Genomic DNA, 14,189 nt, shown 5'->3' with positions numbered 1-14,189 from the left:
AATAGAACACTTTTTTATGTCTTTGCGCTTCTGTGATCACAAATTGCATTAGGTATGCAGAAATACATGTAAGCACTAACGTGGCAAATAAAGGCAGAGCAACTAAAGATGCATGCAGTGTGGATTGAGGAAGGAGAGTTTATTCTCTGCCTGTTTTTTCAGTTTTGCAAAAGGAAGATTATTAAGATATTAGGCTTTTGGTGGTCTGCAGAATTACAGAAAGCTTTGCTTCACAAGATAGTGTGTAACTTAATCTCTGCTAACTGCTGATGCTATAATAGAAAGTTATATAAACTGTACATGTTTTACATCATAACAAATCAAAATATACTTCTGCTTTGTATTTGCAGAAGGAATACAAAATAATTCTTAAAGTTTTAGAAATGAATGTCTTTGTTTTATATGTTTAAGGATCTCTTTCAGTGTTCCTTAAATCTTGTTTTGGTATTTTCTATTTATTTTTAATTGCATCTAGGTCACAAGTCTCAGAGAGAAGAATTAGATTCTATTCTTTTTATTTTTGAGGTAAGATAATTTGAATATTCCTGAGTTTTTGACTTTGAATTTAGTCCTGTTGAATAGTAACAGTATAGCTATCCTGCAGTCACCTAGAAACATGCTTTATGCTTAACTGCATTCCCTTTTCCTTTTGCTTAGTGTTGAATATATGTGGTTAATGTAAAAAGAAAAAGAATTTGACTTGCTCTGTTTCAGGAAGGTATCTTAACGGAAGAAACACGTTTTCTACATTTGTGGATGGTTCCCAAGTTTGTTTTTGTGGTGGTGTTCCCCTCCCACTCCCCATGTATCATACACTTTGAAATTCTTATAAAAGTGATCTCTGATTACTCTTAATCTTTGGTTTTTGATTGCATGTTATCCCTGAGTTTGTTCTCATAATAATTAGATTGCTGCTGCAGAGCTAGTTTTTATAGGTCCCTTTTATTCTTGGAGACATCTATGATCTGAAAATAACACTTCACAATATCCTTACCAAAAGCATAGCCTGACTTAATTAAAATGATTTAGATTCTAACTGAATAAAATCAGACCATTTCAGATCAGAGATCATAATTTAGAAATAACTTAATGTCATTTTTCTTTTCTATTTTGATTGAAGTTTTTGATCATGGAATCAGGATTTTTTAAGAATACTTCATTGAAAGCTGCTGAACGCTTATTACAATGTTGGACACAGATTCAAGAGGGTTTTTTTGTTTTGGTTTGTTTTTTTTTGTAATGTATGTTGGTGCTTAAAACTGTGGGGTTGGCTGTTAAAAGGAGAGTGAATCTGAAAAGAGCTAGTTTGTTTGTTCCCTGAATCCTGCATAAGGATCCAGGTCACGTGTATTAGGTGACCTGTGCTTTGGGAGTAATTGCACAGGCTTCTAGAAGGACAGGGCTAATAATCTGTTTGGGAAATCAGCTTGTTTACAAACTGTTAATGCCTTGGACATAAATATTGAAGTGCCTTTGTTACTGTTGTGTTTCCTACTATTTGAAAGATGGTATTGAATTGAAAGCTGCAGAGGTGTTAAGATTATTATTGCCCCACCTCTGCCCTTTTTTGTTTTGCTGGAGCTCTTTACCTCGCTGTTGAGAAGTCTGAAGCAAACGTTTGCCAGTGCCACAGAGACAAGTTCACAGCTGAACATGCTCGCTTAAGCCACTATAAAGGTGGAATTAGCCTAATAGAGCCTGTTGTGAACGGGGAAAGCTGAGACATTTGTCCCGTTCTGCTCCCAGTGCTGCAAGAAGTAATATCCAGCAGAGGCAGTGAAGCCAGATAAACCGCAGTAACATCTGAAGTCTACAGGACTTGCTAGATAGCCCAAAGGCTCTGACAGACTTCTTAACTTTAGGAAGAGAATTATCTTGAAAGGACAGTAATGCTTCCAAAGAAAGCAGTGCGGAAACTTTCTAAATTAACCCTTCAGCTTCTGATCCGTGGCCTTGGTGAGAGTGCTTCTTAGCCTTCTGTTTGTGGTATCTGCAACATAGGTCTGTGGGTTCCATTTTGTTGTTTTTTTTTTTTTTTGTAGAAAATTTTGCAACTCCTTCCAGAAAGGATTCATCAGAGATGGCAATTTCATAGCATTGGTAAGTTAATTTTCTTTTTTCCTTTTTTTAATTTTATTTTTTATTAGTAGCTGTTTCACACTACTTTTTTCTTAGTTCGCACTACTCTTTTCATAAACCTGTAAGTGCCCTAACAGGGATTAAAGTCTTGAAAGAGTAGCAAGGTAGGGAGGTGGGGAAAAAAAGAGGCAGGGTGTGTATGTGTGGAATGAAACAACAACAAAAATCAACAATGTAGTAAGATGCTCTTCTAGGTACAAATAAAGTTGGGCTGTTGAGAAAGAACATTAATAACTATAATGTTAGAGTTACCCATTTATCTTTAATGTATACCTCCCAAAAAGTTATTTGGGAAAGATGTTATGGGTTATAAGGAAGGTATGAAAGGTGGTCTTTTTTTTTCCTTCTGGCATTGAGAGAATTGCCTGAAGATAAAAAGTTCACCAAGATTAAACTGGAGATTGCCAAGGACTTGTTTAAAAGGTGTTATCAAGTCTGACCGAGAACTCTGACATCTTACTTGACAAAGAACAGCAACAAATTTTTCTTTTTTTCAGGGTTGATTTTAAAGAAGCTTCTTCATACTGGAAATTCATTAAAGGTATTTGAGAAAGTTATATACTAATTAATTTTGTCTAAAATGTTTAAAAACACTAGAATATAAGAGTGAATGTTTATGGTAAAATCACAGGAGTGTGGTCATGACTTGTGTGTCATGAAGTAATTACTTTTAATCATTATCTTTACTTCAGTAGAACTACTCACAGTAGTAATGTGCTTATACAGAGTAGCCAAGAATTTGTGCAAGTGGTTGAAGGATTTTGTACTACAGCAGAAATAAGCCTTTATCATTTGTTGTTGGGGCAAAGAAACTGTTTTTGGAGCTGAGATTGTCTTAAAAGTGGAAGATTATCTAGGTCAAAGAGACTAATAGGTAGTGTAATAACAGTTGACCATGAGACAAAAGTTGCCCATGTAGTTTTGGTATAGCAGCAAACAACTGTGCCACTTCTCTGTAAACCATCTGCAGGCTTGATTGGCGCTGAAATTTTCCAGCGTGAGAGTCAGGAGCGGACTGCTCTAGGACTCCATCACCTCCCTTGAAGGAGGAATGAAAAAGGGTAGAAGGAGTCCTCCTGCTGCTGCAAAAAAAAAAAAAAAGCTCACTATGCTGTTTTAATTCACAAACATGTTTAGAAATCTTATGATGTTATTTGGATTTTCTGAAAAATTCAGATGGCTTCTTGCACTACTGTATTCAAGCAAATGTCTAGATGCACGCTGGTTTTCTTCCTCTTCTTTCAGGGAAAGCCCTATGAAAGACTCTGGGACAAACAGCAGTGCCAAGATGCCGGGGTTGTCCTTGCATTTCATCAAGGACCTGCAGATGTTCTAGCTTGGCTCTGCTAGTGGCCATACTGTCTGTCTATGTTCATCTTTTCTACCCTTCCCTTTCTTCTCCTCCTTCCAGGACATGTCAAAGTGCTTTGGGCCAAGCTAACTTGTTCCATTTTCTTTTTTAAGATACGTCGAGAGGGTGTACGTCTCTTTCTACTGTGGCTGCAAGCACTTCAAAATAACTGCAGTAGAGAACAATTATGGATGTTTTCTTGCTTAATTCCTGGATTTTCATCACCACAATCTGAATATGGTCCCCGAACACTAGATAATCTTATTAACCCTCCTCTTAATGTTCAAGAAAGTAAGTAATTTGATAACATTACTCAGTTCTTCACATAATTCAATTCTCAGCACAGAGCAGGAAAGTTGAAGCAGTGTTTGTACTCAGGAAGATTATGGATCTATTAATGTGTTTCCTGATAGTTTGAGGTTTTATTGAATATTAACACTGTCCTTTTTTGTTGTTGCTGGCTTTTCTTAAACATATGGCAATGGTAGCTCAGCACATGGTGGGTGAAAATAAATTGACCAATTTCATTTATTTTTTTAAGAATTACAAGCAGATGTTGCATCTACTGAAAACTTGCATAGGCATGCTCTGCTTGTGCTGAACTGTTGCACTTGCTTTGGCTTTATTCTAGGGGGTTAGAAAAAAATAGTAGTTTCTGCTATGGCTTTCAAGACAATAATGAGTTGTTAAGGCAACTTGTAAAACCAAACAGTTGATCTTCCCACTGTGTCTGTGTATGACCAGGCAATTAAAGCTGCAATATTCTTATGGCTCAGAAGGCATTTTCAAAAAAAATTGCACCTTTTAAATTGCAGAAGATGAGGTCAAAAAGGTCTACGTCATTGGAAAGGCTTGAGCATTCTGAGATAACCTTGTTACACTTTTTTTTAATGCCAATATAATTGAGTGATCAATATTGAGTAATCAGTAGAGTAAGGATGATTTTTTTTTCTGTTACGATTTTTTTATAACAAATTTTCCTTTGTTCACTCTAGCAGTATCAGACACTTGTAGCTTTAGGGAAACTTGCTTCCTAACTCTACGTGTACCTGTTAGGATTTCAGGTTTATTGATGACTTGGAATTGGGTAGTCAAGTGCAAACTGTGCATTCACACAAATGCAAATAAGAAGCTAACCACTTTTTCTTCTGAGCAGAAGGTGCTGTTACTTTTTTCCCCATCTCTACCCAGTGCTTCAGAGCTGATGCAAGCATTGCTTATAGAAGCAAACAGTGTCTCCTTCATTGTTAATTAAATTTACTGAAGGAAAGCTGATGCTAGCTGCTGAATTTCAGCTCTGCAGAGAAAAGTTTGCTAGATTAAGTCCTGTTTTAGAGTTATCTTGTGTACGTATCTACAGCAGGAAAGGAGGAACAAATCTAAACAGGATGTAGGCAGCACAGAATTGCAGAGTACAAAGGGTGTAATGCAAATATGTAACTGCGGGATCAAGAATAAAATAAATACCTGTCTAGCTTCACTTTAGAGGCAAAGGAAGTATAAAGCTAAAACTTTATGCAAATTAACTGGTGAATTGCTAAATGAAGAAAATAATGAAAGATATAGAGGTTTGGCATTTGTAAAATACAAACATTACATTCCATTTTGGAATTTATGCAAATAATAAATTGATAACGCCTTTTGGAAAAATTGTGTTTTAACAGGTGGATTCCCAAGATGCATACGGAGAATGTATTTGTCTTCTGTATTTTTAGATATAAACCAACACAGAACTAATTTCTTACTTTAGTGAAATTTAGTAAGTTTGAGCTAGTATGTTTTGCCTGTAGGTGTCTGTACATTTCTACTTTCATTACTTGGTAGATATTTATGCATGGAAAGAAATGGTATAAATGTAGACCTGTTGTTTTTTTAATAGCTCAAGTGACTATAGAGGAAATCACTCCACTTGTTCCTCCGCAATCGGGAGATAAAGGACAAGAAGACTTAACAAGCTATTTCTTAGAAGCGCTTTTGAAATACATAGTAATTCAGGTATGTTCTATAGTTTTCAAACAAATAAATATGAAATAGCTAACATCTGTTTATTCATTACAAGGCGAATAATTCGCTATGAGCACTCCTTATATTGCAAGCACATATAAAGATAGTTTAACATCCCTCCCCATCCCACCAAGTCCTTCATAAAAAGCCCAGTCTCTTAGAAAATCCTCAGTTGTCTTGTGAACTGACCTTTCACCACCGGGTCCTGCATCAGATTGACGCATGGATTAAAAAACAGGCTTGTCAGTCATTGCAAGAAATGCAGATTCCAGCTCTCTTCCCATTTCTGTCTCCTCACCATGTTGTCTTCAACCAGTGAAAGGATCAACTAGGCCCTTCCTTATAGTGTAGGCTTCTTGATGGTCAGGGATTTTGTTTTTCAAACTAAGGGGAAACTGGTAACTGAAAGCACTGGATTTTTTTTGATAAGGGTTTTAACAAGTCTGAGCAAACTTTTGCTGGCCTCTTTCCTAGGCTTATACGCAGGCTAGCTGGCAAAACCAAATGGAAATAGGATGTCAGACTCAGTGATCTGTAAAACTGGGACAGACAGTGTATCTGTGCTCAGCATCATATTTTTCCTCCATCTCTTTCCAGAATTGATGTTGTTACATGAGATTATATGTACAGCTTCTCCATTCTCTAATGGAAACTCTTAGCTACTGAAAAGTTCTAGTTATTAGAAATACGTTGGGGTATGTTAAGAGTCTGGTACAGAGGTTATGGGTTTCTAGCAAGAGCTTGTGTCTCTTTCTGATCTACGAGGTATTTACTGCCCAGATCTCGTGAGGATTGAGCTGTGACTCTTGTAGCTATCTTAACTGTACTTTCTGGGGCTTTAGTTCTAGGAGACTTGTAAACCTAGGTGTAATACAGTATGCTACACAGAGTTTGGGGTTACTGGTACAGCTGTGCAAGTGAACCTTTTCAAAACAGAAGCAGTGGGAAGCAGTAAGTATTTGGAATGCTTCAGATCTGACAAAGCTATGCTTGAAAGTAACTGCACTGATGAGATTATACTTAGTGGCATTGCTTTGTGAAAACTAGGTAATAAGATCATACATGTCCCAAGCTACCTAGAAGGCAGATTATAGAACTAAACGGTGAACAGAAAATAAAGGCTTGAGTAAGTATCTAGTCCACAGCACGCAACTTGAGTGTCTCTTACTACCTCACACTGTCTTTCCCTTTGTACTTTAACACTTCTGTGATCTTTGTCAGTATTTCAGATGCTTAAGACAGGGCATGGCAGGAGCTCCTATCAAAAGCTGTTTGGCTAAGCTATTAGTATATAATTAATTTGCTGGCTAGTTAGCACACTGCTTCAAAGCCTGCTCTGCTGTTATGCTCAGCAAACTGCTTGGCTGTATGACAGTCTGTAGGTGTTCCAGGGCATTGACCTTCTCGGTCAGAATTACAAAGCAGAACCCAATGGGAGACCAATCTATAAGTTCCTCATGCTTTTAGAGGTTATGCTAAAGTGGCTGGACAGTGGCACAGATACTGTCAAAATAGAGTATAACATTTCATGACTTGATTTTATCTGTCTTCCTGTGTGAACTCACAGTACTGGAATAATATGCAGCCTCATGTAATTGCTTCCAGCATCTCCAGCATTGAATAGAGGCCATCATACTTGTGGTCTGTAGCTTAATGATGACTGTTAACTTCGACTAAAATTACCCCCTTACATTCTTGAAGAGAACTGTCCTTCCTCTAGTAAAGTGGTAGCATTACATCTAAATTTAGATGTTGTTCAGACAAGTGTCACAGAACTTATTCGCTGTGTGAATGCTGGAGTCTTCTGCTAAAGTTTTTTTAGAAGCACGGAAAATTTCAAGATGAATAGCTACCTTTTTGGTATTTAATACTGCTAAAAGGACTTCAGGTTACTAGTTCCTGTGTGTTAGTCACCTATTCTGTTGACTGTTTTGGGGTGTGTGTGTGTATGTATGTGTGTTCCATCCTAAAGGCTTATTGTCATGAAAATTTATCATTAATAAAACTGTGGACTTGGAGGAAGGAATAGGGTGTGTTTGGGGAAGGTGCTTTCCTGAAAACTTCCTTTAATTTATTTGTAGTAGACTGTACACAACTCTGCAGACAGATGCATTCTTCAGGACAAAAACAGAAACTGGATATTGAGTTTATTATTGAGAAGAACTTATGCTTTTCAGTAGGAAAACATTTTGTAATGAGGAGGGCTTAGCACTCATAATCCAAAAGCAGATCTGTATAATTCAACTTTAAAGTTGTACCTTCTAATTGCAATTGACAAATTGGATTGTTTCATATTGCCAAATGCAGAGATGAATCCAAATATCTATTATAACGAATACAAGGACAGTTGTTAGTCAAAATGTGTTAAAACAAATTGTCAAAACAGATGTTAAGAGTAGCATGGGTAATTGTCCTTTTCTTATGAATATTTTGAAATATTAAAACCAAACAATTAGTTTGACTTTACTTCCTGACTTACCTAATATGACCATAAAAACAGATGCATTTCTGTTGGTTTCAATATTTGATGTGTTTAAGTTCCTTTTAAAGGGAAACAGTCTTTGCTTCATTGAAATTTACCAGCTAATTTCTGTTTCTACCCTTTTAAAAAGTGTTTATTAAAATGATATTGTTCCATAGAAATAATGTATAAAGAAACAATTTCATCAGTCATCTTTCTCTTCTACTTCTAGATGTTTACTTTATCCAACAGTTGTTTTCTTCTTTTGCTTTTAAGGTTAAGAGTTTAGAATGGAAGAGCAAGGAAAACCAGGAAAAGGGATTTTCATTTTTATTCTCAAATTTTAAGAAATATTACTTGCCTTCTATTTTCCCAAACATCTGTAAGGAGACCAGCTTATATAACCCTATACTTGGTAAGTGTTAACACAGCTGATAAAATCATTACATTTTCTCTAATACAGAATATGGCAAAGCAGTTTTTTTGATTGAGTCACATTGCCTGTAAAGAATATTCTCCAAAAGTGCTCCTTATGAAAGAACATGTTATGGTTTCAGTTTTGTGGTTCTCAGTTCTCTATTTGTGGAAGCACCTGAACACTTCATTAGTTTGAGTCAATCTTACTGTATTAACCTGATTCAGGTAAATTAAATGTTGTAAAATGGTTCTTTAATGTGGTCTCTGTTGTTGATGCAAGTTATGCTCAGAAGAGCATTCTGTTGAGATAAGAGGTTTAGTGTGCTGTTCTTTGGGGGATGTTGGCTTTATCTGTACAGAATCAGTGTTTGGATCATACGATGCTTGCTCAAGTTTTCAGTCAGGGCAAAGTTGGTTACATTTTTGTATCAACTGTCTTTTGTCAAGAGCTTGCAGTAGGAGGAAGAAGCGAGGTTTTAACACCGTCTTTAAGCTGATCATGCTAAAATGCATCTTTCCATATAAAGACTGGAATTCTAGGTGTTTGCTAAGCAAACCTAACTAGAGTTTTGTTTAGAGGTTTTTAGCCCATTCTGAACTAGGATGTTGTTTGCATATCCTGATTTTGCTGTCTCACGTTTGCATGCACCCATGCACAAATTCTTGTAAGCCAACGGAGTTGAAGGCTCTCATTTGTGAAAACAATATCATCAACTCAGGCTTTCAGCTGCCATTTTGTTGCCTGAATAATATGGGTACCTTACTGTTCCTCTTGCATATTGATGCAGTGTCTCGTAAGGATTAATAGCAATCTCTCCGGCCACAATTCCAACTTCTAAAATCAAGTTGTCAGAAGCATGTTGAAAAGGTCTTTCTTTCTGCCAGTCCATGTACATGTATTTGGATTATGGCCTTCTGCAGAGATGAGTGTTTCAGAAACCTGGGATGGGTGTTTTCCTGGGAAAGACAAACAGTGGACTTTCTCATCTAAGGGAGAAGAAACAATATAAATCCAGTTCTACATAACTGTAGAAGAAAAGTCATGTGAAGATACTGAAGAGTTTCAGTGTTGAAATGGCTACAAGTAGAATGATAGCAATGCTGGGAAAGCAAATCTACTTCTGCTTGAAGTCCTGGAACAACATACGTGGAGCCAATTTCTTTCCGTGGAGGTCTTGATTGAATCTTCCACAGAAGTGCTACTGTAGTCCTTTCTTTCTGTGAACCATAAACAAGAACCTTCCACTGTTTTGAACAATGGAGAAGAAGAAGAAATGGGCTCAGATCTCCAAAACTACTGTCAGTACCTTAAACTGTGCAAAGTCAGAGGCAATTCTGAGGATCTGGGGGAAAAGAACAGTAATGAAGGCAACAGAAACATTGGTAAGTGGGATAGGATTTTCTCCTTTCTGAAATTCTTCTCTGGCATGCCTCTCCCCACCCAATTTGAAAACAATCCTGTATCTGCCTGTTATGAACAAAATTGATAGCTCTTTCAGGCAGAAAGCAGTGCAAACCTTGACACAGAGCATGCTGCTGAAAACCAAATTATTTTTATGCTACTCACCTAATATTTAATTTAGGAAAAGTCACAAGATACAAATTAAAACAGTAGTTTTACTAAGCAAGCATTAATACAGGGGCTTTGCTGGAGATGGTATATTGGGTGCAGATTTTTTTGTTGTTATTAAGGCAGCTTTACAGATACACATATCAGTTACAGTAATGGACATTCCAGTTACAGGAAGCTAACAGTATGCCTCCTCCAAATTCCTTCATGAATCTCACAAGCTTAGAAGAGCAGTACAGTACAGGAGTATGGATGTGTTTTGACTGTCTTTTAACATATATTTAGACTCAGTAATATGTCCTTTGGAAACTTTAGTAAGAGCTATGGTTACAATAGTTAGACTTCAGGGGAATTCTAACTTCCATCATTGTAATGTACATATCTGTTCCATTTCTAAGTCATTTAGAAGGGCTCCTTCATTTACAGGTAAACAAAAAAGTAGGCTGCCATATGGCTCTCTTAAGCTTGTTATTGACTTACAAAGTAAGCATGGTCAGAACTCAAGTGTCTGCTATTACAACTGTGTTTTTTTCTAGCTTTTTCATTTTCTGCCCTGTGTATGTGTTCCAAAACTTCTTGTCCTTTTGAACACAAGCTTACACAAAGTTCCCCGGGGGGCAGGACAGAATGGAAAAATGGAAGGTTGGGGGAAGGAAATATTTTTCTCTTGTGTTATTTGAGTCAATCTAGTAAACTTCTGTTTTACTTTGGTTTTAGGTCAGTGCCCTCACCTGGAGCCTTCACAGAAATGTGCAAATACAAGAAACAGTTGAAGGAAGATAGATTTGAGAAGCAGCTGCAGCACATAATCCAGTTGAGAGGAAATGTGTATAGAGAAGATGTTCTGAGAAGATACCATGAAACTACAGAAGGAGACAGTGTACCGCAAGGACATGTTTACTGCATGTCTCCTGGTTGTCCTTTTGAAAATACTGTCTAGGTGCTGTTGCTGCATAGCCAGTATTGCAGCCTTCACACTGTACTGAATGCTAATAGATACCAGAGAGAACTGATTTTTGCATCTTTTTTACTGCACTACCAGGCGATTCCTTTTTTTCACTTACTGTGCTGTTATATATGCTGCTATGTAAGATGTTAATTTTTTTAGTATTCTTCCTAAGCTGCTGTCTTCCACAGAATGAAAACAATGCACTGTCTTTTGTTTGTATTAAATAAAACATTTGTAAACAGTTTAAAAGTATTCTGTGCATTTGTAACTTAATTTTATGTGGTTGGTATGCAAGAGTCACGTAGTTTTTCTGCTTTTTTTCTCTAAAAATAATGTTTCCATTAGAAGCAGTTGATGTTATTTTAAAGTGTGTTCTGGAAACAGTCATCTGTTAGCAGCACCAGGATGAGATTGTCACTCCTTTCGTATGTGTGTGTTGAAATGACACTGAGATATACCAGCCTGGATATCCTCTATGCTGGTGCTAGCTGTTGTGATGTGCATGTGTAATGTTAACAGGGAAACCTTTACAGCATGATGGCAAGTAGCCTGTGTTCACTTCAGACACCTAGAAGTGTATATGCCTGTCAGAAGACAATCAGCTACTATCTAGGCAATTATTTCTTTGCTGCTGTCCAGATTTGTTCCTCTTGAATTATGACACCATAACCCAGCAGAAATTGTGCTGAATCCCTTTCAAACAAATGAACACAAAAAACTCAACTGTTGGCTTGGCATTAGGAAGATATAGTCGGGAAACAACTTTATATTATGCGGTGTGACTACTTTGCATCTTCTTTGATTTCAAGCGTAACTGTTTTTGAACTGCCTTCTGGCCTACTCAAAGATTGTAAAACCATGGAACATATCTCACTACTTAGCTGCATACCGTAGAAAAGTTGAGACAGTGCTGAAATACCGCTTTGCACAATCAGTCTCTCTTCATATCTGAACAGGACCATCATTTTCCTTGCCTTCTGTTTTGTGTTTTTGTTGTTTGCTTTTGTGAGGGAGGGGGAGGTTGCATGGTATCCCCAGATAAAAGTTGTGATACTGAAATGCCAGCAGTAGGGTATGTTCTGACTGCACACGTCATCTTCAGTCCTCGGACAGATTTTCATCAACTCCTTGTATTGGAGAAGATCTCATACTTGCCCTTCTGCACTGAAGAACCAGGAATAAAGTTGGCACACTGCTCCAGAGAAATGCCATGCATATCCAGGAGTCTTGTAGTCGCTTCAGATTGTTAATGATTTGTGTCACAGCACTGTTCTACACTCTGTGTAGGGCTGCAAAACCCAGAGATGGCTTTTGCAGTATTGAGGTAGCTGATACATGCCTGGAGTTTCACTGGGATGTTGATGCATGTCCTTGCAGAAATGTAGACTATGCACCATTTAAAAAAAAAAAAAAAAAATCAAACAACTGTTCTTCTTTCCCCACCCTGTGTTTTTGTAACACTTTTACTGCAGATGTCTTCCAAGTTGGGTTTTCAAGAACTGCCACTCTGTTTTTTTCTGTATCAGATTCAGGAATACCACTGGTACCATCAGCATCTTTGTCACTACAGGAGTAGAAAACCAGAAGGTGTACACTATTCTGAAGCATTGCATAGAACATGGGATGGAGAAAAGGGAATTGTAGATTTAGAAACCCCAAATGACCACAGTTCTTTCAGAGCTGGATTGTCATCCTACTGGGCATCGTTCGTTGTGTTTCTCGCAATCCAGGATGGGAGTTAGTGCTGTTAGAACTGTATTTTAGCTGAATCACATGAAGTTGTATGTGCTCTTGTTCTGGCAGCAAAGTCCACCAAAATTATCTGGTGCAAATGTGGCATTAGATGAAGCTGTGAGACTCAAGTGGCTTTGGAGAAGAATTTTTCACCGTCCTATTACTCATCTTTCACCTATTTCAGAGCCAGAAGAGGCTGTTTTTATTGCAGCTGCTTTTAAAATGCAGTTTGGAATTAAGGCTATCCCCTTATAGGCATGATTAGATGTTAGGATCTGTATTAGTAAACAACTGATGACCCTTATCTCTAACTACATGGCTTAACTGTGTGTTGCTGCAGACAGAGAGATTTCTAAGACTGCATTAGAAAATTTAATGCATTGCTTCTGAACCGCATCTGTTTTCCCACTAGGTTTGGTATTAGGATGTAAGTGATTTACAGGGTTCTTCAAAGTCTGTAAAGTTGGTATGAGTCACAGATAAGTTGTTGCTTAGTAACTTAGCTATAAACACTTATTAAAAAAATAAAAAAATTGACATTACCTTCATTCTATATGAAAATGTTTTTCTTGTATAGGCTGAATTCTAGTGTAGTTAGTAGTTATTTTCCTACTTAGAACTGCTTTGTAGTTTTCAGTGCACATGTGAAGTAGTTCGTTGTGCTATTGGATGAGTTTGCTGAAGTTTATCTTTAAATATTAAATGTAGTGCGTAGCTTAAAAAAGGCTTAAAACATTATAAGAATTTAAAAATGTTTTAACTTATTTTAGGGGAAAAAACTGCAAACAAGGCAATGAGGCTATACAAATCACTTTCCAAGGAAAATTAAAGGCTTTGTAATAGCAGAAACTTATTGCTGTCTGTTGGACTACAGATATAGTCTCTCTCTGGGAAGAAATTACAACCTTTTGAAGCTGTATAGCCTAGTCTTGGGATTACCTATATCATAGCCATTTAGGCACATCTTGGGGTGATGTGTGCAACAGCAAATATTAAAAAAAACAGAATCTCTGAATGTTCACCATGTATTCGTTATGGTTTTCAGATTTCTTACACGCATAGTTTTCTCTCTGCATGTATTTTAAAATGTTGCATTTCATTACAGATATACCACAGATGAGACCAAAGCCACACTATGTAATGGTTAAGAAAGATGCTGAAACCAATGAGGCAATATATTGCACAAAGGAACCTTTTATTAAGGCTCGTGTTATTGTCATTCGGTGGTTGGTGTCTTTCTGGCTTGAGCCAAAACCTCATGCAGGACCTCATATTCCTGGGATGGAAGGTGAAAATGTGCCAAAGAATATACAGGTAAAATCAAATATGCAAAGTTTTCTTCTTTTCATGTGTTTGTCTTAATTGTATTCTCAGCAGCATGTAATCCTCTGATAATTATAACTGATGAGGAATTGGAAAAAGGAATTTCTAAACAATTTTTCTGCATATGAATTCAGTTTAGAAGGATTTGCTGTACTTTAAAAAAATAAATCTGCTAAACATTTGGGTTTTAATCAAGTAGAGGTAAAAATCTTTGAAACGCACTGTATCTTGTCTTTTTTTG

The 14,189-nt window shown here is 37.0% G+C and overlaps 1 protein-coding gene across 18 annotated transcripts in view; it reads left to right on the top strand.

Annotated features, from left to right (window-relative positions):
- Positions 1 to 14,189, top strand: part of RALGAPA1 (Ral GTPase activating protein catalytic subunit alpha 1) — a 131,425-nt gene that overhangs the window by 11,434 nt on the left and 105,802 nt on the right. For all 18 annotated transcript variants that reach the window (XM_048059643.2, XM_048059651.2, XM_048059644.2 and 15 more), the window contains exons 3-9: positions 476 to 525; positions 2,043 to 2,100; positions 2,637 to 2,680; positions 3,604 to 3,781; positions 5,370 to 5,485; positions 8,232 to 8,370; positions 13,731 to 13,939. In XM_048059643.2, coding sequence (XP_047915600.2) covers positions 476 to 525; positions 2,043 to 2,100; positions 2,637 to 2,680; positions 3,604 to 3,781; positions 5,370 to 5,485; positions 8,232 to 8,370; positions 13,731 to 13,939 — 794 coding nt within the window. The remainder of the gene's footprint in view (positions 1 to 475; positions 526 to 2,042; positions 2,101 to 2,636; positions 2,681 to 3,603; positions 3,782 to 5,369; positions 5,486 to 8,231; positions 8,371 to 13,730; positions 13,940 to 14,189) is intronic.

Source organism: Anser cygnoides, chromosome 5 (assembly GCF_040182565.1).
Source record: "Anser cygnoides isolate HZ-2024a breed goose chromosome 5, Taihu_goose_T2T_genome, whole genome shotgun sequence".
Taxonomy (NCBI): domain Eukaryota; kingdom Metazoa; phylum Chordata; class Aves; order Anseriformes; family Anatidae; genus Anser; species Anser cygnoides.
Note: the sequence above shows the minus strand (reverse complement) of the source record. Positions and strands in the feature narration are given on the sequence as shown.